This window comes from Papio anubis, chromosome 8 (assembly GCF_008728515.1).
Source record: "Papio anubis isolate 15944 chromosome 8, Panubis1.0, whole genome shotgun sequence".
NCBI classification, from domain to species: Eukaryota; Metazoa; Chordata; class Mammalia; order Primates; family Cercopithecidae; genus Papio; species Papio anubis.
This window is the reverse complement of record NC_044983.1, coordinates 41473153-41498429: the sequence shown is the minus strand read 5'-3', so window position 1 is coordinate 41498429 and position 25277 is coordinate 41473153. Positions and strand designations below refer to the sequence as shown.

The window sequence follows — 25277 nt, the reverse complement described above, 5'->3', positions numbered from 1 at the left end:
TCCACCACAGCAGCAGTTCCTTCTTCCTCTAAAGTCTTGAACCCCTCAAAGTCATCCATGAGGGCTGGAATCAACTTCTTCCAAACTCCTGTTAATGTTGATATTTTGACCTCCTCCTATGAATCACGAATATTCCTCATAGCATCTAGAATGGTAAATTCTTCCCAGAAAGTTTTCAATCGACTCCGCAGATTCACTGGAGGAATCACTATCTATGGCAGCTCATAGCCTTACAAAATTTATTTCTTAAATAGTAAGACTTTAAAATCAAAATGACTCCTTTATCCATGGGCTGCAGAACGGATGTTGTGTTCACAGGCTTGAAAACAGCATCTCCTTGCACATCTCCATTAGAGCTCTTGGGTGACCAGGTCCATTGTCAATGAACAGTCATATTTTCAAAGAAATTTTTCTGAACAATAGACCTCAAAGAGGGCTTAAAATATTCAGTAAACCATGCTGTAAACAGATGTGCTGTCATCCAGGCTTTGTTGTTCCATTTATAGAGTACAGGCAGAGGAGATTCAGCATAATTCTTAAAGGCCCTAGGATTTCCAGAATCGTCATAGAGCACTGGTTTCAACTTAAAGTCACCAGCTGCCTTAGACCCTAACAAGATTCAGCCAGCTGTATGAAGCTTTGAAGCAGTGCCTTCTCTCTGGCTATGAAAAGTCCTAGATGGCATCTTCTTCCAATAGAAGGCTGTTTCATCTACACTGAAAACCTTCTGTTTACATGCAGTCACCTTCATCAGTGATCTGAGCTGGATCTTCTGGAGAAGTCGCTGCAGCTTCTCCAGCAGCACTTGCTGCTTCACCTTGCACTTCCATGCTATGGAGATGGCTTCTTTCTTATACCTCATGAACCAGCCTCTGCTAGCATCCAGGTTTTCTTCTGCCGCTTCCTCACTTCTCTCAGCCTTCATCAAATTAAAGAGAATTAGGGCTTCCACTGGATTAGGCTTTGGCTTAAGGGAATGCTGTGGCTGGTCTTATCTTTTATCCAGGCCACTCAAACTTCCTCCATATCAGCAATAATGCTATTTTGTCCATGTGTTCACTGGAGCAGCACTTTTAATTTCCTTCAAGAACTCTTTCTTATGAGTTTGGTGTTTGGTGCAAGTGACCTAGCTTTGCACCTATCTCAGCTTTTGACATGTGTTCCTCACTAAGCTTAATCATTTATAGCTTTTGATTTAAAGTGAGAGGGTGTGACTCTTCCTTTCACTTGAACACTCAGAGAACATTGTAGGGTTAATTGGCTTAATTTCAATATTGTTGTGTCTCAGGGAATAGGGAGGCCTGAGGGGAGGGAGAGAGATGGTAGAACACATGCAACAGTGATATTCGCTATTTTATATGGGTGCAGTCTGTGGCACCCCCAAACAATTACAATAGATGACTGATCAAAGATGACTGATCACAAATCACTGGAACAGACATAATGATTACGAAAAAATATGAAATACTGAGGAGTACCAAAATGTGACACGGAGACACAAAGTGAACACGTGCAGTGATAAAGAATGGCACTGACAGACATGCTCAACGCAAGACTGCCACAAACCTTCAACTTGTTAAAACAAAAACAACAAAAAACATAGTATCTGCAAGGCTCAAAAAATCAGGTATGCCTGTAGAGCTTTATATAGGAGAGCACTAGAAAAAAACATAAAGTGTGCTTGAGGGGTAGTGCACGCTCCAGATATAAGCCCAGAGCAGAATGTTAAGGTGAGACATGGATTAAAACCTTTCATAAATTTTAAGTCACCAGAATCCTGTATAGAGCAGATAAAAGAAGAGCAAGCTGCCTTGATCCAGGCAACATCAAGAGCTTGGAGGAGAGGAGATGCACCATACCAGTCAGCTCCACCCAACAGTCACTCATACATGTTTACACTCAGATCACGACTCCCATCTCATCAGGCTCTGAAAACAACAAGCCTGTTCAAATTATGAAACAGACACACACACAATGGACAAATAAGGTCACAAAAATCGCGGCTACTAATGTTTATGGATACAATATAGAAATTGATGCCAATTCAGAAATTTCTAGCTCTAATAATAGCTCTTTGTATACTAGTTCTCAACTTGGGGGTGACTTTACCGCTCAGGGGACATTTGGCAATGTCTGAAAACACTGTTTTAAGGCCAGGATGCTGCTAAATACCCTACAAAACACAAGATAGCCCCCTGCAACAAAAACTTACCGGCCCCAAACCCTGCAACTAGGGTAACATGGCATCTAGGGACAACTATCTAAAATGCAACGGAATTTAATGAGATGGTTTTAAAATAAAGCTTCTTAAACAATACCTCATAACATTAAGATTTCTTTTCAATCTCCAGTAGCAATATTTCAAGAAACTTAAGATACAACGAAGTAGAGGTATGCTACATTATTTGTAAATTTATCATCATATGTTTCACTCAGTACTCTGTCCTCTTTTAGTTCCATGAGGTAGGATCTTGATCTGCTGTATCCCCAGTGCCTGAGACATGGTAGGCATGCAAACATGTTTGTAATGAATGAGCAAGTGAAGGAGATTACTAACTGGACTTCTCTCTCCAATACAGCACGATCATTGTAGCCAGTGGTGTTAGAAATAACGAAGTATCTTTGGTTCCAGACAGAGTTATTTCTCACATCCTCTTTGAGAAGTTGGTCCACATACTGCAGCTCATTTTCCCAAAGTTTAAATTCCTAAAGGAAAAATTTAGAAAAATAATCCAATCAGAAATGTCCCATTATTTATGAACAATAAAAATAAAAAAAAACTACAACAAAGACGACGGAACTGAGGACACAGGATTTATCACAAATTCAGAAAGTAGTGACAGCTGCAAGTAAAGGAAATAGAGGGGGATATAAGTATGAAATTGATTACAGAGCCTGGAAAGACATATACAGAAAGCAGGCAAAAAGACATCCAAGAAAATTTTGAGGAAAAAAAACCCCAACAAACTCACTAGTAAGAGAATGAGTATAGATATAAATTTGATGTGACTTGATATTAATATATCTTTTTTTTTTTGAGACGGAGTTTCACTCTTGTTGCCCAGGCTGGAGTGCAATGGCGTGATCTCCGCTCACTGTAACCTCCACCTCCCGGGTTCAAGCTATTCTCCTGCCTCAGCCTCCCGAGTAGCTGGGATGACATGCGCCTCCACGCCTGGCTAATTTTGTATTTTTAGTAGACATGGGGTTTCTCCATGTTGGTCAGGCTGGTCTCGAACTCCCAACTTCAGGTGATCCACCCACCTCAGCCTCCTAAGGTGCTGGGATTATAGGCTTAAGCCACCATGCCTGGCCGATATTAATAATCGAAGTAAAAGGGCAGCATTCAAAAATGAAAATTAAGTAAAAGGGTAGCATTCAAAAGTGCACATATATGATAAAATTACATTAAAATACATGGAGAGAAGCATACATGGTCAGGAGTGGTGGCTCTCATGGGCAATCCCACTGCTTCAGGAGGCTGAGGCAGAAAGGTCACTTGAGGCCAGGAGTTCGAGACCAGCTGAGGCAACATAACAAGACCTCATCTGGAAAAATAATAAAGACAGGCCAGGCACGGTGGCTCACGTTTATAATCCCAGCACTTTGGGAGGTCAAAGTGGGCGGATCACCTGAGGTCAGGAGTTTGAGACCAACTTGGCTAACAGGGTGAAACCCCGTCTCTACTAAAAATACAAAAATTTATTTGTATTTTTATTGGTGGCACGCCCAATATTTTTATTAATAAAAATAACAAAAATAAAAATAAAAAAATTAGTTGGGCATGGTGGCACATGCCTAGATCCCAGCTACTCAGGAGGCTGAAGAGGATCACTTGAGCCTAGGAGTTTAAGGCTGCAGTGAGCTATGATCACACCACTGCACTCTGGGCAACAGAAAGAGACCCTGTCTCAAAAAAAAAAAAGAAATATACACAATTGGACAAAGATATAAATTTCTATTATTTTTATTGAGTCAGCGTCTCACTTGGTCACCCAGGCTGCAGTGCAGTGGCATAGTCTCAGCTCACTGTAACCTCCGTCTCCCGGGTTAAAACGACATTCTTGCCTCAGTCCCTCAAGTAGCTGGGACTACAGGCATGCACCAACATAACCACCTAATTTTTGTAGTTTTCGTAGAGACCAGGTTTTACCTAGAGACCAGGTTTTACCATGTTGGTCAGGCTGGTCTTTTTTTTTTTTGAGACAGAGTCTCACTCTGTAACCCAGGATGGAGTGCAGTGGTGCTATCTCGGCTCACTGCAAGCTCCACCTCCCGGGCTCACGTCATTCTCCTGCCTCAGCCTCCCAAGTAGCTGGGACTACAGGCACCTGCCACCACGCCTGGCTAATTTTTGTATTTTTAGTAGAGACGGGGTTTCACCGTGTTAGTCAGGATGGTCTCTATCTCCTGACCTCGCCATCTGCCCGCCTCGGCCTCCCAACATGCTGGGATTACAGGCGTGAGCCACAGCACCCAACCAAGCCAGGCTGGTCCTGAACTCGTGAGCTCAAGCAATCTGCCCACCTCGGCCTCCCAAAGTGCTGGGATTACAGGCATGAGTCACTGCACCTGGCCAATACAAATTTTTTATATTATAAAGCTGTCTTAATAAAAAACATCATGGGGGAAGAGAACCAATAAAGATAATTTAAAAGAGGAGAATGATAAAACTTACAAATACTTTGAAAGTAGGGGACATTCACTTTGAAAAAGATAATAGAGTCTTCTTATTTGATAACAGCAAAAACGTAAAAATCTCCTATGATAGTCCCTGATTTTACAGGTGATCATAAAAATAAACACGTTAAGGAAAGTAACATTTTTGTGAAAGTTCCTAGTCAAGTTCAGGAACCAGTGCCTAGGGTGGGCACTGATTGGTGTCCTCCCACTGTTCTCAGTCTCCAGCATGCTAAATATAGAAAGAGAGTAAACAACTACAAGCTTTTGTATCAATGTAACAATTTTATGTCTGTTGAGTCTAATAATGAAAAACAGGGAGTAGGGTCTTCTATACATGTTTTTGTTTGTTTTCAGATTCATGGAAGTTACAAATATAACACAGTGCCCTGTATAACCTTCATTTAGATTCCCCAAACGGTAAACATCTTACTAACTAAAGTGCAATTCCAAAACCAGAAAATGACATCTGTACATTAGTGTTAATGGAACTGCTCACCTTGTTCAGATTTTACATGTACTCACTTGTGTGTACGTGGTACAGGTGGGTGAGTGGGGGTAGAATATAAATCTACACAATTTTATCTCATGTATAGTATAATCACAATCAAGATTTTCAGCACACAGAAACTGCCTCATGCTACCCCTATCTTTATAGCTGTACCCCCTTTTCCCTCACCCTGGCAACCTCTGATCTGTTCTCTACATCTATAATTTTGCTGTTTCAAGGATATTATCTCAATGGAGCCATACAGTTTGAAACCTGAGAATTCCCTTTCCACTAAGGATCATACCCTTGAGATCCATCCAAGTTGTTGCCTGTATGGATCATTCACTTCTTTTGACTGGTGAGTAGTATTGCGTGTGTCTGTATTTCACTTCTAATTTTTTTTTCTTTCGAGACAGGGTCTCATTTTGTCACCCAGGCTGGAGTGCAGTGGCATGAGCATAGCTCACCATAGCCTCGACCTCTTGGGCTCAAGTGATTCTCCCGCCTCAGCCTTCTGAGTAGCTGCGAACACAAGCATGCGCCACTACGTTCGTCTAATTTTTTTTGTATTTTTTGTAGAGTCGGGGTTTTGCCATGTTGCCAGGCTGGTCTTGTACCCCTGGCCTCATGGAATCCACTTGCCTGGGCCTCCCAAAGTGTTGGGATTACAGGCATGAGCCACTGCACCCAGCCTCATTTTTAAAGTAATTGATTTTTACTGTATTTTATATAAATGAGATATACATGAAATACAGTAAAATACAGTTGGGGACAAAGAAGGGTCCTCCACTCCTTCACTTAAGAGGCTCTAGTACAGTCAATGCCAATGACATACAGGCCATGAATGTTTATAATTCATGTTTAAAACTAACGTTTAAAACTAAAATTTTACCACTTTTTTATATATATGTCACGAAATATTTTTTAAACAACCATCTCATAGTCCCATTTTAGGTCATCAAAGACTATGCTGAACTCATTAAATCCTCATTGAAAATAATTGAAATACTGATAAAACAGCTTTCCATATAGAAACAGACCACGTTCCTTGGCTTTGACACTACTGAGAGTACGGGCTGGGTAATTCTTTGTTGTGGGGGACTGTCCTGTGCATTTTGGGATGTTTAGCAGCATCCTGGCCCTCTACTCAATAGATGCCAAGAGCAACATGCCCCAAGTTCTAACAACCAAAAATGTCCCCTGGGGGCACAATCACCGCTGCTTGAGAACCACTGACTCACATATATATACACACACACACACACATATGTATATATATATATATATATATATTTTTTTTTTTTTGAGACAGGGTCTCCCTGTCGCCCAGGCTGGAGTGCAGTGGCACTATCTCAGCTCACTGCAAGCTCCGTCTCCCAGGTTCATGCCATTCTCCTGCCTCAGCCTCCCGAGTAGCTGGGACCACAGGCGCCTGCCACTACACCCAGCTAATATTTTTGTCTTTTTAGTAGAGACAGGGTTTCACTGTATTAGCCAGGATGGTCTCAATCTCCTGACGTCGTGATCCGCCCGTCTCGGCCTCCCAAAGTGCTGGGATTACAGGCATGAGCCACCGCACCCAGCTTTTTTTTTTTTTTTTTAATAAAAATAAACAGAGAAAACCTGCTCTTAAACTGTGAAGACCAGAAGAAAGTGCCACACAATCCTCCTATCACAAACTATGCAGTTGAGCTTTCCACATTTGGGGAAATTGCAGGGGTCAACATATCCGGAGTGCAACAAGTATGCTTTGCCCTGGGAAAACCACCTTAGAGATCATGACATCTCCCCTGCCAGGTAAGTAACTCACATGAATTAAAGGATGTATATATGTCCCACTTGGGACAAGTTATTTCCTTTTTATTTCGCATATTAAAATGTATAGAACAGATTCTCTGTTCAGTTTTCAGAATTCATTATAGTTGAAATCACTACCTTTTAAAAATTATGTTGGAAACATGTAAAACCGTAATATATCAAATATGAAAACAAGACAATTACGTACACTTTATAAAATAAATAGAAATGCATAAGCTACAACCCAATTAAGGGATATTCTGGAATCCTTTCTCATAGGAATCATTTATGATAATTTCAGTAAGAAGCATGTCAGTTAAGGGAGCTTTTCAAAAATACTGGTTATGTTCTATGTCTTAATCTACTGTGGTAGATGGAGAGAGCTGTATGTGTAAAATGTATGCCTTTATGTGATTAAGTTTTTCAGAAATAAGTAAAAATATTGAATACCTTTAGAATACGTTATCCCTTTAATCAAATTTGGAAAAGTTTAAACATTTTCAAGTTTTAAATATTTGGTGAAATGCTCTTGGTCTAATGAATAGTGCAGAAAGTAGCAATTCCTGGAAAAAATTCACAGGAAACAATACTAGAACTGTTTAAAATAAATAAAATACCCAGAGTGGGAGTTACAACTATTCTATTCAGGATTTAGCAGAAAACTTTTGACATGTGGGTAGAAATAAAATTAAGTTTTTATTTAAGTTACTTTTATTAAAACAACTTTAAGTTTTATTTAAGTTACTGTAAAATCATATTCCAAAGTTTATATATGAAAAAAACTTAATGTATATTATATATACCTGTTAGTCAAAATAATACATCTGTAGTAAAAATATGCTACTTTTTATACTCAATTTGTTAGCAAATATGATACAAATTCAATCTAAAAAATACTAAAAATGTACCATATCCAAAGAGATTATTAAGATTAGCTAACATGAAGGATGTCAGGTTTTAATTACCTTAATAATTCTTCCCTTTTTTTTTTTAATAGATGGGGTCTCACTCTGTTGCCGAGGGTAGAGTGCAGTGGTGTAATCATAGCTCACTGCAACCTCGAATTCTTGGGCTCAAGCAATCCTCCTGCCTCAGCCTCTCAAGCAGCTGTGAAAACAGGGGTGCGCCACCATGCCTGGCTAAGTTTTCTATTTTTTGTAAAGACGGAGGTCTCACTTTGTTGCCCAGGCTGATCTCAAACTCCTGGCCTCACTCAATCCTCCTGCCTTGGCCTCCCAAAGTACTGGGATCACAGACATGAGCCACCAAACATGGCCAATAATTTTTAATTATTATACATTGTGTGCAATGATCTACATATGCGTGTGTTTTGGTTTACAAACAGACTTTAAGAGTAATTTAGTTCAAAAATTAAAAAAATTTTTAAAAAAGAGTAATTTAGTTCAATTAAAAAAATAAAAATCTGACAAACACTGTACAAGAAAGGCAATACCTGAATAACCCATTGTCGATGCTGCCAGGCATGATAATTCTTTGCATCCTGATTAAGAATATCAGCAATAAATTCAAGCTCCTGAGATGGATCTCTTAGCCATTCCACTAATACTCGCCTATGATGCCTAAAGCCCAGAGAAGAAGGGAGAGAAGTTTTGTGTTAATTTACCCAAGAACTAAAACATCAGCAGCACATGTTGTAAAGCTGATATGCAACAAACAAAAATTCATCTCTAATTCTCAACACTCTACTGGAGAGAAAAGGAACACACACAAAAAAAAAATAGAAAAAAAATCAGATAGTTTATCTCAAACTACATCTGGTAGTATCTTTCAACAACCATGAAATTGTGTCAAAAAATTCAGAAACATTACTAGATTGTATAATGAGAGACAAGATAAAATGTGCTATTATTTTATTAAATATGTAAGTTTCTCTACTTAACAAACACCTATCAATTTTCCCTAAGTGCAAAGTGTCACCAAACAAGCAGTTTCTCAGTCTACAAATTAGTGGGCAGAACTGAATTCACTGCTACACCGGCAAGTAGCTATGACAAGTTGCAAGCTGTCAACAGAGGAGTTCCTGTACTAGGAAAACACTTAAGGCTTATTTTATATTGGGTTCCATTTTTTTCTTTGGCTGAAATTATTTATAGAACTCTATTAGTGAAAATGTTCTAAACTTCACTATGGTAATGATTGTACAGATCTGTATATACACTAAAAAACACTGAATTATATACTTTGAATGAGGGAATTATATGGTTAGTGAACTCTCTCTCAAAATGGATCTTTAAAAAATCTATTAGAGTATAACATTCATTCAACTAAAAGTGAGCAGAATAATAGGAAAAAAGGAAGGATTTAATGCTTAATGACTATTCTACATGCCTGGAAAATCTAAAAATTCGTCTTACAGATTAACACAAGATACTACCAAAAACAAAAGCCTAGACAGAAGGTTTCCAAATTTATTTTAGAAATCCTCCAAGTCAATGAACACTACCTGCATTTTATTTTTCCAGGTTGCTGGTGAGTTCAGTAATTTAGAAAGCTAAGAATCAGATCCTCCAGGATATCAAACTGAGGAAGAAAAAGTCCACGCTGATGTTCTCCAATTTAAGGAATTATAGGGCTTTATGTTACAGCATAAGTTTTCATAGTTAGAAGTTAATAAAATGCTTAGTTAACTGGGATACATAATTTGCATTACCTCTATTATACTGGTTATAAAACGAACAGAATGGACAACTAGAAATGTACAACAATTTAAAAACTGCTGCGCTTTCTGTAGCAGCTACTTTGAGTGGTTTTGTGTTTTACATAACAGTGGGTGATGAAGTGCTAATGACACTGTCTGCAGTATCCAGAAAAGAAAAACAATTTCTCTTCAGCAAAAACACGATGTAATCAAATACTAATGCCTGTGATGTCAGAATTTTATAGCTACAGATTTTTACATAAAAGCACCTTAATTCCACAGGGTAAATAACTTTAGTGAGGGTATGACACTCTCCATTTAATCTCTTTTCTCATTAAACCAATTATTTTATAATGTAATTTCTTAGAAATACAACAATCTTGTAATCAAGAGGCTACAATGGTAAAGTTTTTAGTTTTTTAATTTTTTATTTATTTATTTTTTTTCAGACAGAGTCTCACTCAGTCACCCAGGCTGGAGTGCAGTGGTGTGATCTCAGCTCACTGCAACCTCCACCTCCTGGGTTAAAGTGATTCTCCTGACTCAGCCTCCTGAGTAGCAGCGATTACAGGCGTGCCACCACACCTGGTTAAATTTTTGTATTTTTAGTAGAGACAGGGATTCACCATGTTGGCCAGGCTGGTCTTGAACTCCTGAACTAAAGTGATTCGCTCGCCTCAGCCTCCCAAACTGCTGGGATTACAGGCATGAGCCACTGCACCTGGCTAGAGTGGTAGTTTTTAAATAAAATTCTAGGCCAGGCAGGATGGCTCACACCTGTAATCCCAGCACTTTGGGAGGCTGAGGCTGGCAGATCACCTGAGGTCAGAAGTTCGAGACCAGCCTGGCCAACATGGCAAAACCCCATCTCTACTAAAAATACAAAATTAGCCAGGTGTGGTGGCATGTGCCTGTAATCCCAGCTACCCAGGAGGCTGAAGCTGGAGAATCACTTGAACCTGGGAGGCAGAGGCTGCAGTGGGCCGAGATTACACCACTGTACTCCAGCCTGGGAGACACGGCAAGACTCCAAACTTACCAAACTTGATAGTTTTTGGGCTGCTCCTCAATTATTGCAGTGATGTAGTTCATTTCCTCATGTAGATCCTTCTGAAGTGACTTTAAGAGAACTCTCCGGAAATGCCTAGGGCAAACATAAAACATCCAAAGTCGCATTATTCCACAGAAGTTGCCTAATAACAATGTCAAATACAGCTACAAGTCAGCAATAGAGTTAGATAAATTTTTGTCAGGTAATCTGTATAATTTAACAATTATATAGGCCAGGCATAGTGTGCGGATCACATGAGGTCGAGTTCAAGACCATCCTTGCCAATGTGGTGAAACCTCGTCTCTACTAAAATACAAAAAAAAATTAGCTGGCATGGTGGTGCACGCCTGTAGTCCCAGTTGCTCGGTGAGGCTGAAGCAGGAGAATTGCCTGAACCCAGGAGGCAGAGGTTGCAGTGAGCCAAGATCACGCCACTGCACTCTAGCCTGGGCGACAGAGGGAGATTCCACCCCAAAAAAAAGAAAAAAAAAAAATTTAACAATTTAACTGCTTGTGAGTGTCCAAATTCATACGACTATCTGGTCACTGGAAGAAATCAAGCCCTTTTAGTAAAAACAGTGAAAGGTGGCCGGGCGCGGTGGCTCATGCCTGTAACCCGAGCACTTTCAGAGGCAGATTACCTGCGGTCAGGAGTTTGAGACCAGCCTAACCGACATGGAGAAACCCCGTCTCTACTAAAAATACAAAATTAGCTGGCAAGGTGGCGCATGCCTGTAATCCCAGCTACCTGGGAGGCTGAGGCAGGAGAATCACTTGAACCCAGAAGGCAGAGGCTGCAGTAAGCCAAGATCATGCCATTGCACTCCAGACCGGGCAACAAGAGCGAAACTCCGTTTCAAAAAGAAAAAAATAGTGAAAGGTAACAAGTATGAGATAGAAGAAAAGTAAATTTCTTATTCTTAAGTAATGACAGACAACCAACTAAAATTATATTCAGGTACTACTCTGGTCACCAGTGTTCTATAACATGAGAATCAAAGACATTTCTTTCCCTATACAGTATACCTTGTTCGTGTAGATACATTATCCATATAAGAAATTAATTCTATTATACACATTAACAAAATATTTACTTTTAGAACCACCACAAAAATGCTACTTGTAAATGAAACAAGTTTGTCTTTAAATTCCCCATAGGTGGGGTTTAACCACCACCACCACCACCACACAATTTTCCTAAAGACGTCGTTAGTTCTGGTCTAGTTTTACTTCAAAATTTTTAACTCAACATATAGTAAGGGACATTCCAGGACCTAATTTTATTAGCTTTTAAAATGAACTGCTCACTTTGGGAGGCCAAGGCAGCAGATCACTCGAGGTCAGGAGTTTGAGACCAGCCTGGCTAACATGGTAAAACCCCATCTCTACTAAAAACACAAAAACATTAGCTGGGCTTGGTGGCATGCAGCTGTAGTCCCAGCTACTCGGGAGACTGAGGCAGGAGACTCGCTTGAACCCAGGAGTCAGAGGTTGTAGTGAGCAATGATTACACCACTGCACTCCAGCCTGGGTGACAGAGCGAGACTCCGTCTCAAAAAACAAACAAATGAACAAATAAAAATACAAAAATTAGCTGGGTGTGGTGTCAGACACCTGTAATTCCAGCTATTTGCGACACTGCGGCACAAGAATCGCTTGAACCCGGGAGGCGGAGGTTGCAGTGAGCCAAGATCATGTCACTGTACTCCAATGGGTAACAGCATGAGACTCCATCTCAAAAAAATTAATAGAAATAAAATAAAATAAAACGCTAAACAGGAGAGACAACAGTATTTCTCCCCATTATTATTCAAAAAAAAACAACAACAACAACAGTAGACTTCCCAGAGCATGTAAATATAAGCCCTTGGCTTTTATCGGTAATTGATTCCAGGTATACTGCTTCTTTCAAAACAGCAATAAACTCGCAGGAAATCTTTAAGTGTAATCTAAGTTCCAAAAATGATGAAACACACTGAGAATTCCAGTTAAACAGGGTAGATTAAGTAAACAAGTTTATTCTCACTCCCTAATAAAACCCCAGTAAAATGACAACAAAGGAATAAACCCACAAGAACAAAGAGAATCAGGGACAAAGACACCACGGCAACTGGAAGAGGTCAACGACACTATGGGAAGTGTAAGCAGATAGACAAGATTTAACTGACTAAAAAATAGAATAAGACTTTAAGAAAATTCCAGAAGTCAGAGGTATGACATATTTCCAAAACTGGGGGTCAAAGGTGGGACTAAAAGCAGTGGAAAGTCTATAGAAAGAGTCCTTGGTGGCCAAGACCGTTCCCACTACCCTGAGCAGAAGTGACATCCTGTCTTGGGCAGGAGACAAGTGGCTTTATTCTCTGGAAAAATCTGAAGCAGAATGGATTACAAGGCACATTGGAAGGCAGGGTGAGTTAAAGGGTGGAAATAAGGACATTTAAAATGTTGATATACAAAGTTAGAAAAAAAAAAAGTTTCTATTTCAAATTGCAACAGGATAAGATTTGCAAAAAAGCAAAAAGTTGATATCCTAAACAGTGAGACTCTCCTATCATCTTCCCCTGCCTAACCCCTCAGAACTATGGCAGTCAAATGTACATTACTGAGGCAATAAACCAGTTAATACTCTTTGAGAGACACACTGTCCAAGAGAAAAGACTTAAATACTGACAAGTGAGATTTCACTACAACACAGCCACATCCCCCACTCAGTAACTTCACAGTGAAGCCCTCCAACTGATAAATCCTGCCACATACAAGGCTTCCAATCAGGATTTTTCCTCTCACATACGCAAAAAGAGAAAATCAAAAATTACCAACCACTGAGAAAAATATTTATGTGAAAGAGAACAAAAGAGATGAAAAGATCTCACGTCCATGAAATTAAAAAAACAAAACACACACACACGATGCTATTTAAAAAAAATATTCAGAGAACAAAAAAACAGCTCCCCCAAATTAAAACTGTATGCAGAATCTTTAAAAATCCATACAAGTTAGAAAATAAAATTGATGAAATATCTCAAAAGTAAATAAAAACATAAACAAATGAAAATAAGAAAAATCCAGGAGAAGGCCAGGCGTGGTGGCTCACGCCTGTAATTCCAGCACTTTGGGAGGCTGAGGTGGGCAGATCATGAGGTCGGGAGATCGAGACCATCCTGGCTAACACAGTGAAACTCCGTCTCTACTAAAAATACAAAAACAAAATTAGCTGGGCGTGGTGGCAGGTGCCTGTAGTTCCAGCTACTCGGAATGCTGAGACAGGAGAATGGCATGAACCCAGGAAGCAGAGCTTGCAGTGAGCCAAGATTGCGCCACTGCACTCCAGCCTGGGCGACAGATTGAAACTCCATCTCAAAAAAAAAAAAAAAAAATCCAGGAGATACAACATAGAACTAAAAGGCATTTCAGAAAAAGAAAACAGAGGAAAGAGAAGAAATTATCAGAAGAACACAGAAGAATCCCCAGAACATAAAGAGAAAAAGAAAAGTTTTAAACAAAGGAATGGAAATCTTCTCAAGCTGAAAAGAAGCTAAGAGAAACAGAAAAAGTTTTAAAATGCTGAGTGAAAATAATGTCCAATCTAGAATTTTATTACTAAAGTTGAAGGGAGACTAATGATTTTTAATTGTATAAATCTCAAAAATTATTTTCCATCCTTCTATTCAATGATATGCTCTATAAAATGAGAAAGTGAATCAAGAAAGAGAAAGGTATGGGATCTAGGACACAGGGGATCTAACACACAAATGAGCTGAAGACCAGCTATGTAGCATCCAACTGGTGAAGAGAAAAATGGAACTGAAGGATGACCTGTGTTCAATAGAAAAATGACACTTCACATATATCAGAGCATCTGGAAGACAAATTACTTACTGGTACAAAGAAAACAAAAATGACAGAGGGAATGTAATTACACTATTAAATGTGGGTCAGCAGCCGGGCACAGTGGCTCATGCCTGTAATCCCAACACTTTGGGAGGATGAGGCGGGTGGGATCACCTGAGGTCGGAAGGTCGAGACCAGCCTGAGTAACATGGTGAAACCCCATCTCTACTAAAAATACAAAATCAGACGGGTGTGGGGGCGCATGGCTGTAATCCCAGATACCTGGGAGGCTGATGCAGGAGAACTGATTGAACCTGAAGGCGGAGGTTGCAGTGAGCCGAGATCACACCATTGCACTCCAACCTGGACAAAAAGAGTGAAACTCCGTCTCAAAAAAAAAAAAAAAAATAGTGTGTCAGCATGGACATAAACTGAGTGCTCATTTGTGATGTAGGGAGGGTAGTGGAGAACGAACCATCTTTCACAGAAGGAATAATGTTTTAAAGGAAAAACATAAGCCGGGCACAGCAGTTCACGTCTGTAATCCCAGCACTTTGGAAGGCTCAGGTGGGCGGATCACAAGGTCAGGACATGGAGGCCAGCCTGATCAACATGGTGAAACCCCCGTTTCTACTAAAAATACAAAAATTAGCCGGGCATGGTGGTGTGTGCCTGTAATCCCAGCTACTGGGGAGGCTGAGGCAGGAGAATTGGTTGAACCCTTGAGGCGCAAGTTGCAGTGAGCCGAGATCACGCCATTGCACTGCAGCCTGGGTGACAAATCAAGACTCCATCTCAAAAATAAAAATAAAAAATAAGATAAAATAAAATAAAATGAAATGAAAAAAATAAAAACAATTAAGCAAATTATCTAGAATATGGAGGTTAATTCAAGAAAAAAATCCCTAAGAGTTACCATCTCTGCAGAGTGGGACTGGCAGTGGGAGGGAATGGACTGGAGATCGCTACTTTTCACGCAGCTTAACTTTTAAACCCACACACGAATTGTTATTTTGATAGAAATTAAAGGCCAGGCGCAGTGGCTCACACCTATAATCCAAACACTTTAGGAGGCTGCGGGGAGTGGATTACCTGAGGTCAGGATATCAAGACCAGCTTGGCCAACATGGTGAAACCGTGTCTCTACCAAAAATACAAAAAAAATTAGCCAGGCGTGGTGGTGGGCGCCTGTAATCCCAGTTACTCAGAAGGCTGAGGCAGGAAACTCACTTGAACCCAGGAGGCAGAGGATGCAGTGGGCCAAGATCGCACCAATTGTACTCCAGCCTGGGCAACAAAAGTGAAACTCCCTCCCCCCTTCAAAAAAAAATAAAGTACAGTTTAAAAAAATTAAAGTACAGTTTAAAAAAAGAAAAGTGCAGTTTAAAAAAAGAAAAGCCACTTGAAGTAAAACATTTAAGCAGGGAATACTGATGATGTGTATTACTTACCACACTGTATAATTGGCCGCATTTAACTCAATAGCATCCCGGGTTAGCTTAAAAGCTCGTTCACTTCTTTCATCACGCTGCAGGACAGCTCGGAAGTAATCATAAACATCTCTAACTAGAGATAGAGCACACAACTACATTAGGATCATCTTACTTAAAATTAGCACTATAATGTATAATGTCACTAGTCACTATACCTATAAAGATATTTTATTTGCCTGTGTATCATTTATACCAACAAGCAAAATAAAGAGTCAAGTGGCTGTGGCCCCACCCTGATAATGCCCTAGTGTCACAGCCACAAAAAGCATGGGCTATTTATGTATAACCGTATGCTTACTGCTTACGTGTGCGCATATGAGTTAATGCCAGATTCCAAATCTCCCATAGACCTTATGTATAAAAGGAAAATTAGGGGTGCATATATTCAAATATATTCATATACCTGTTTTTCTGACATTTTATTTTGATCAGATATTTAACTGAAAAATATGCCCACCCAAAGGCAGAAAACTCAAACAGTACAAAAAGGTTCACGCTAGATTTCCATTCCACTAAATTCCCAATCCTCCTCCCTAGAAGCAACCATTATTAACTCATTCTAGTGTATCCTTCCAAATATATTCTATGCATCTACAAGTATATAGCCTAATTCCATCCTTCATTTTTTATGCAAACGAGATCCCATCACATTCTGGGCTTTGCATTTTTCACTCATACATTATTAAAGATAATGTAAACAAGTATAAAAACTTCTACAACAAATAATTAAAATTTACATCCTCTTTGACCCAGTAATTCCAGCTCTAGAAAGTTCTCTCACAAATATACTCCCATATGTGTGCAAGTATCCAAGGATATTTATTGGGAGCACTGGGTTACATAAAAAACAAAAGACTGAGAGGCAGGCAGATTACTTGAACCCAGCAGTTTGAAATCAGCCTGGGCAACATAGTGAAACCCTGCCTCTACAAAAAAGTATAGAAATTAATCAGGTGTGGTGATCCAGGCCTGCAGTCACAGCTACTCGGGAGGCGGAGGTAGGAAGATCACTTGAGCCTGGGAGGTCAAGGCTGCAGTGAGCCATGATCGCAAGCAACCAGCCTGGGTGACAGTGCAACACTGTCTCAAAAAAAAAAAAAATAAGGAACTGCCAGGTATGGTGGTCTGCACCTGTAATCTCAGCTACTCGAGAGGCTGAGGCAGGAGGACTGCTTGAGCCCAAGAGTTTGAGACCAGCCTGAGTAACATAGTGAGAGCCTGTCTCTGAAAAGAAAAAAACAGGAAGGGGTCATTTATAGCCAAGTAGAATATTAGATGTGGGTAATGTGAGGACCCACTACTTGCAACGGCATCTCAAGTGGGATGGATGTTGCAGCACTGATCCCTTGGCCTGTGGGGTCTGTCTGGGTAATGTCAGAACTGAATTAAATTGTAGGGCAACTAGTTGGTGTCTACAGAAAATTGCTTCGTGTGAAAATTCCAAACATTTGGTGTCAAAGTATTTTGACTACAGAGAAACAGTTTTTCCTTTTAGCCTATAATACTGAAAGTGAAAATATCGGATAAGAATATGAGCAATTACTCCTCTTCACAAAATTCTGAGTTATGCAAAGGTTACCTGGTTCTAATCACTATATTTAAAAAGTTGAATTTGAGCAGTGGCTCAGGCCTGTAATCTCACCACCCTGGGAGGCCAAGGTGGGTGCATCACTTGAGGTCAGAAGCTCGAGACCAGCCTGACCAACATGGTGAAACCCCATCTCTACTAAAAATACAAAAATTAGCCAGGCGTGGTGGCACATGCCTGTAATCCCAGCTACTCGGGAGGCTGAAACATGAGAACCAATTGAAACTGGGAGATAGAGGTTGCAGTGAGGCGAGATCACATCATTGTACTCCAGCCTAGGCAACAAGAGTGAAACTCTGTCTCAAAAAACAAAAAGAACCAAGTTTCCAAATAATTTAAATTTAAAACAAAATGATAACATGTTAACTAGTATATAATGTATATATATAAAATACATTATTTTACACGCACACACACACACACAAAACATACACACATACATATGCACACTGATAAAATAAACTGGGAGGCTATCAGGCTGGGATAGCTCCAAAGCCTCAGGTTCCTAGGTAAACAACCAAAATCCAATTCAATGTAAAAGGTAAAATGAAACAACATTATTCTTTTAATTCAAAAATTATAAACAACAGACCAGGTGCGATGGCTCACGCCTGTAATCCCAGCATTCTGGGAGGCCAAGGTGGGCGGATCACCTGAGGTCGGGAGTTCAAGACCAGCCTAACCAACATGGATAAACCCCGTTTCTGCTAAAAATGCAAAACTAGCCAGGCGTGGTATAGCTACTCAGGAGGCTGAGGCAGGAGAATCACTTGAACACAGGAGGCGGAGGTTGCAGTGAGCCAAGATTGCGCCATTGCACTCTAGCCTGGGCAACGAGAGTGAAACTCTATCTCAACAACAACAACAAAAATATAAACAACATATTGTCATGCTTAAAGTTTCTAAAACTTTGACTTTTTTATTGTTTCTGAGATCTGTTCATGTTATAATAGATCTAAATTCTCTTAATGGTTATATAGTATTCAACTGTATGACAATGATACATTTTATCCATTTCTCTAAAAGATGGGCATAGCTTCCAGTATCTTGCTTTTTTAAAAAAACGCTGCAAATTATAGTAGCTAACATATATAGTGTTTACTATGAACCAGAAAGTATTCTATTATTTTATGTGAATAATTTACTACATCTGCAGTTACTATCAAGATCCTCATTTTACAAAGGTGGAAACAAAGGCACATAGGCGTTAAATAACTTGTCCAAGATTACACAGTCAGTAAAATGTGAAGTTAGAATGTGAACCAGATGGTCTGGCTCCAAAGTCTGGGCTTTGCATTTTTCACTCATACATTATTAAAGATAGTGTAAACTAGTATAAAAACTTCTACAACAAATCATTAAAATTTACATCCTCTTTGACCCAGTAATTCCAGCTCTAGAAAGTTCTCTCACAAATATACTCCCATATGTTTAACCTCCTGTGCATATCTTCTCATGCCATGTGCCAGAATGAACCCAGAATATTAAATTAGAAGCAACACTGCTAGGTTGTAAGGTAAGTGCATTTTCCAGTTTTAACAGATATACCAAACTGCTTTCCAAAACGGCTAAACATATGAAAACTCCCATATGAAATACATGGAGCTCTTCATATATCTTCATACCTAATATCATAAGACAGTTTTCATTTCTGCCACTTAAATCATGGATAGAAAATGGAATTCTCATTTTAACGTGTCATTCCTAATGATAAGGGATTCTTCCTCCTATTTTATTGGCCAATGGCATTTTCTTTTCTGTGAATTGCCAGTTCATACCCTTTGTCCATTTTTTCATTAAACTGTCTCCTTATCCTGTTGTAGAAACGTCTTAGTTTTAATATGGATACTGTTTAAATGACGTATCTTCTTCCACACTGCTGCTTGCTTTTTAACTTGTTTGTGGTTTCTTCTGCTGTGTAAGTTTTAAATTGATATATCTGTCTATAAATGGTTGACAGGTTAAAACTTATCTTTTCCTTCAGGGTTTCTAACCATGGTATATGTAAGAATTCACTATGTTATATATACATACATAGATATATATTTTTTTGAGAGAGAGTTTTGCTCGTTGCCCAGACTAGGGTGCAATGGCACCATCTTGGCTCATTGCAACCTCCACCTCTCGGGTTCAAGCGATTCTCCTGCCTCAGCCTCCCAAGTAGCTGGGGTACGGGTAGCCGCCACCACGCCCAGCTAATTTTTGTATTTTTAGTAGAGACAGGGTTTCACCATGTTGGCCAGGCTAGTCTCGAACTCCTGACCTTAGGTGATCTGCCTGCCTCGGCCTCCCAAAGTGCTGGGATTACAGGCGTGAGCCAACGAGCCTGGCCCAAAATGTTAATTTTATGCCTTGCAAAAAAGGTTATTAATTTATCCTCAATGGAAACATATGATTATATTAGTTTTCCCCAACATCTCTGTTATAAGTACTTATGAATCTGAAAAAGTTATGGTTTATATTTCTCCAATCACTAGTAAGGTTAATATCTCTTCATAGATATTTCTATTTCATGAATTGTCTCTTCACATGTAATATCTCTCAACGTATGAGAGTTTTGCATTTTCATGCAGTTATATATTCTGACCTTTTCCTTAATCAATTCTGAGGTTTACAAAATGCCTAATAATACCTTCTTCGTCGTAAGAATGATAGGGATACAATTCTGCTTTTATCTAAGTGCACAGCCAACTGTTCCAACCATTATTTGATTAATCCGCCCTTTTCATAAAGGTATAAAATGTCCTTTTTATCACATATTAAGCTTTCATTGAGTGAGAATCTATTTCTAGAGTCCTTACTTATCTATTTCTGTGCTACTTCCACTGAAGTTTAGTAATATATCTGCATAATTAATAAGGCAAACCTCTGCATCATTATTCTTTTTTAAACATTGTCATTTTATTATCAGAAAAAAACGCTTTTGTAAAAGAATGATCTGGCCAGGCACGGTGGCTCAAGCCTGTAATCCTTGCACTTTGGGAGGCCGAGACGGGCGGATCACGAGGTCAGGAGATCGAGACCATCCTGGCTAACCCGGTGAAACCCCGTCTCTACTAAAAAATACAAAAAACTAGCCGGGCGAGGTGGCGGGCGCCTGTAGTCCCAGCTACTAGGGAGGCTGAGGCAGGAGAATGGCGTAAACCCGGAAGGCGGAGCTTGCAGTGAGCTGAGATCCGGCCACTGCACTCCAGCCTGGGCGACAGAGCAAGACTCCGTCTCAAAAAAAAAAAAAAAAAAAAGAATGATCTTAGTAAAGACTTAACTGAAAGAAATATGTATACATAAAATTACAAAACTATCATTCCATTTTATTCATTTTCCCTTTCCTAGAAGAACAATTAACATTTCCATGACCTTCAATTTACATTTTCACATTATAAAAGAATATTTTGTCAAAGAAAAAAATCTACTCATTTTAATATCAATAAATGTATTCCAACTGAGCCGAACACCTCACTGCCAAAATATATTTTTAAATGCTGATGTTTCAGCAACCAAAGTTTATTCTAAAAACAGTAACTCATTTACATTGTGTGCTACATGCACAATCTCCCAGGCGGTGGAGTCTCCAGCAAAAAAAAGAAAACCACAATCACATAGTAGCTATTACCTATTATACTGTAACGTTTATTATTTAGAATATGTCCAGTCTTTGGGCAAAATAAAACTTTTAATCATAAAGATAAATCATACATAAAAAAACACACAAAATTAACTCATCTTAAGTCACTCAGATTTTTATTAGACAGAAATTTGTCATCTACCTTGCTACATAGTTGTGAATTCCAATTCTGCTACTAAGTTTAACTTACAGACCTTTTCCTAATATAAACAAACTTACATTTGTCACTATAAATGATCTGGACCACGGGACTGGGGCCATCATTCTGCGGCACTGGATCTATATCAGCCCATTCTGCTCTGTCCCTGAAAACAGACATTTCCCAACCAGTGGTTACATTCAAATACAGAAGAAAAAGAACTCTAGTGTTTTTAAAACTTACATTGACATTAGTAACTTACAGGGCTCATAATGCAATCATGGTTGGATTCTTCATGACAAAGTTTTGCCAATATGCTTTACATATTAAACTATTAAAGTAAAATTAAAACAAATAACCCTCAGATGAACAGTTAATCAACAGTTTTCAAATTTAAAGTTTTATAAGTTTTTGCAGCGAGTATACAGTTTTCTGATTTTTTCTTTTTTTTTTTTTTTTTTTTTGAGGAGTCTGGCTCTGTCACCCAGGCTGGAGTGCAGTGGTGTGATCTCGGCTCGCTGCAACCTCCGCCTTCAGGGTTCAACAGATTCTTCTGTCTCAGCCTCCCGAGTAGCCGGGACTACAGGCGTGCGCCACCACCCCCAGCTAATTTTTGTATTTTTAGTAGAGATGGGGTTTCACCATGTTGGCCAGGATGGTCTCAATAACTTAACCTGGTGATCCGCCCGCCTCGGCCTCCCAAAGTGCTAGGATTACAGGTATGAGCCACCATGCCCGGCCTCACAGTATTTTTAACTTAGAAATCAATCTAACTCATTGGTCTAATAAGATTCTTTGAGTCAGCATTTTTAAAACGTTTGAATAACAAAATACTAGGAATTGACATTTTAAGATAAAAATAAGCGCTATTAATTTACTCAAGAGGTGGCGCAGGTGATCACTAATAAGAAAGCAGGCTCTGGAATCTGACAACTGCCTAAGTTGTAACACTGGGTCTAGCACTTACTAGCTGTGTGACCTTCAGAAAGTTACTTATTTGGGCCTCAGTTTCATCATTTATAAAATCAGGGCAATATTATTACCTACCAACCTTAGAAGGGTCTTTGGAGGATTAAATGAGGTAACAGACGTTAAGCGCTTAAAACATCCACAGCACCCAGGCGGCATTCAATGACTACTTAATAAGCAATGCTAAAGTAACTGTATAGTGACAACAGTGAGTGCTTACAGAAATTTCTGTGAACTACCCAGTGTGACCAAATTTCTCTTAAACACTTTCACTTATATTCTTTTCATTTTTTTTTTCTTTTTTGAGACAGAGCTCTTGACCAGGCTGGGGTGCAATGGCGCAATCTCGGCTCACTGAAACCTCTGCCTCCTGGGTTCAAGTGATTCTCCTGCCTCAGCCTCCCAAGTAGCTGGAATTACAGGTACCCGCCACCACGCCCGGCTAATTTTTGTACTTTTAGTAGAGACAGGGTTTCACCATGTTGGCCAGGCTAGTCTGGAACTCCTCACCTTAGGTGATCCGCCCACCTCAGCCTCCCAAAGTGCTAGGATTACAGGCGTGAGACGCCTTTCACTTTTTATTTCTCTATAATGATCAGCTATTGACAGGAGATATTCTGTGGCATCCAATGCTAGAAACTGCGTCCATTATACAAAGAGAACTACAAGAGAAATCATGACCAAAGACGTGACACCTAGAGTCTGGGGGAATGGCCTGGGAAAAGTAATGCTGTCATTTAGTCACTAGGGAATCACACACAGTCATGTGAGAACCTGAGTATTTCACAATCCAGAGAGCCGACTTGAGGGTTATGGGGCTACCAATTTAAATCAATAAAACATTATCTTCAGTAAAAAAAAAAAAAAAAATCTGGGTAGTGGCTTTTACGACTCATTCATAAAATCAAGGTAAACAAACCATCGAATGGGTTTACCTAGAACTACAGAAGTAAGACCTAAGGCGATTATCTCTGCAGGTTCACAGGGAATTAGGGAATCAGCATTACCATCTGAAAGCAAAGAACTGATGGAACTGGGCGTCAGCAAAGACGGGGTGATAGAGGCAAGAAAGTTACCGCAGTCCCCAGTACACATCACTTGTATTACCTACGAGGCGATGCAGGGAGGCTTAAGAGAGGTTCAGCAGCAAATCTCTTTTCAGTCTTTAGCCTGGCTGATACGAGGCGCTAAAATATGGATTGGATGAAAATGTCTCAGTGCTCCAAGCAGAGCCAGCCAAGGGAACGAGCCTCACATCTCGTTTTTAGGGTGAGCAAATCTGGCCCTGGTTTCCTGCCCGGCTACCAGAACTGCACCCTAGCCCTTGGGTATTCACTGGTTGTTAGCGGCACAGCGTTCTGGGGCCGTGAAAGAGAGCGGGAAATTTCTTGTATTTACGAATCGCGACACCTGAACAGCTGAACGAGTGCGGTCCAGGGTGCAGCAGTTTCCGCGTGGCTTAAAGCAGGAGGGAAGCCGAGACCTCGCTGCTCCGCGTCCCCGCGGTCTCGCGCCGGCGCCGCCCTGGCAAGTGGCGACCTCCCGGCAGCAGCCCGGGCCCAGCGCCCGGCACCAGCCCACGCGGCGCGCGGGAACTTCGCCTGGGCGCGCTGGGGCCGGAAGCGCGCGCCGCGGGTCTTGGGGCTGCCGGGCCTCCAGGGAGCGCCCCGCGCCGCGGGGGCGTTACCTGTACAGGACGTAGGAGGGCGAGTCCAGGCTCAGAAACCCGTCGTCCATGGGGGACGCCACGGCTTCCCCGGCCTCGGCCGCCATCTCTTCCTCGTGCTGCTGCTGAGGCGGCGGTGGGTGCGGCTGGGGCGGGGGCTGCTCCGGCTGCCCGGGCTCGCCGCCTTGCGCAGCCTCTCCGACCCCCTCGGTGGCCGCCATCTCGCCTGGGTCCGCAGCGGAGGTGGTGGCGGAGGCCCCGCCCCTCGGAGGCCCCGCCCCTCCCTTCCCCCTCTCGAGGCCACTTCCTGTTTTCTTGGTTTCCTACCATAGAGGTGCGGGCCAGAGAGTCCTGGCGGGCGGCCGGGATCTGGGTAGGAGGGTGCGGGTACTGGCTGAGTCGGCCGCGAGGGTGCGCGGCTCTCCCGAGGGCCCCCCAGGCTCCCACGCGTCTTCCCATCTGTCGCCGTTCCCGAGCTTTGCAGATGTCACTCGGACCGTGTTAGTGCTGTTAGTGGCCCCAGCAGGGAGTGCGATTCCTTCTTTGGACGGAAGCCGCAACTGAGGGTGGCTGGCGGACACTGAGCACTCAGCCCTTTGCATCCATGTCAGCATTTTCAAAACGAAATATAAAGCCCTGGCGCAGTGATTCAAGCCTGATCCCAGCCGCTCGGAAGCCGCGGCGGGAGGATCGTGTGAGCCAGAGAGGTCGAGACCAGCCTGGGCAATCTAATGCGACCCCATCTCTATCAAAAATGCAAAAATTAACTGGGCGTCATGTGGGTGCCTGTGGTTCCAGCTACTCGGAAGGCTGAAGTGGGAGGATCACTTGAGCTGGGAGTTCAAGGCTGCAGTGAGCTGAGATCACCACTGCACTCCAACCTGAGGGACAGAGACCCTGTCTCAAAACACACACCATTAGAAAAAGAAAGTAATTTTTGGTGAAGTTTTTGTTTGTATTTATATATGTTCGGATATAATGGTGTAAACCAAAAAATAAAATTCTGAACCCAAAACCAAACCATCTGAATAGACCCTTCTCTGCCAAGGGCATTCCAAAGTTAACCTGAAAAACTTGTTCAGGCCATGATGGAAGGGGGTGGGGGTGGGCCGTTAACATCAAGACCAACCTTAAGTCTGATAAGAAACATTTACACTCTATTCTCTCTGAAGCCTGTTACTTGGAGGCTTCATCTACATAATAAAACTTTGGTCTCCACAACCCCTTATCACAACCTGGACATTCTATTGATAACAACTTAACCAACTGCTAATCAGAACATATTTAAA

The 25277-nt window shown here is 40.9% G+C and overlaps 1 protein-coding gene and 1 non-coding gene across 4 annotated transcripts in view; both read right to left on the bottom strand.

The window, feature by feature from the left end:
• FNTA (farnesyltransferase, CAAX box, alpha) overlaps positions 1-24840 on the bottom strand; it is a 30636-nt gene extending 5796 nt beyond the window's left edge. For 2 of the 3 annotated variants that reach the window (XR_002523785.2, XM_031669532.1), the window contains exons 1-6: positions 24010-24840; positions 21434-21519; positions 15960-16074; positions 10666-10770; positions 8421-8547; positions 2558-2706 (exon numbers count right to left, since the gene is read on the bottom strand). Coding sequence is in view for 2 of the 3 variants with exons in the window: in XM_031669532.1 (XP_031525392.1) it covers positions 2558-2706; positions 8421-8547; positions 10666-10770; positions 15960-16074; positions 21434-21519; positions 24010-24209 (782 nt within the window). In the remaining variant the exon portion in view is untranslated. Of the gene's footprint in view, positions 1-2557; positions 2707-8420; positions 8548-10665; positions 10771-15959; positions 16075-21433; positions 21520-23732; positions 23965-24009 lie in introns of those variants that run through there. The other variant, XM_031669533.1, reaches the window with a different exon arrangement.
• Positions 6816-6975, bottom strand: LOC116268782. The gene has a single exon (XR_004175945.1). It is a non-coding gene; the product is annotated as a U1 spliceosomal RNA (small nuclear RNA).
• Positions 24841-25277: the final 437 nt, after the last annotated feature.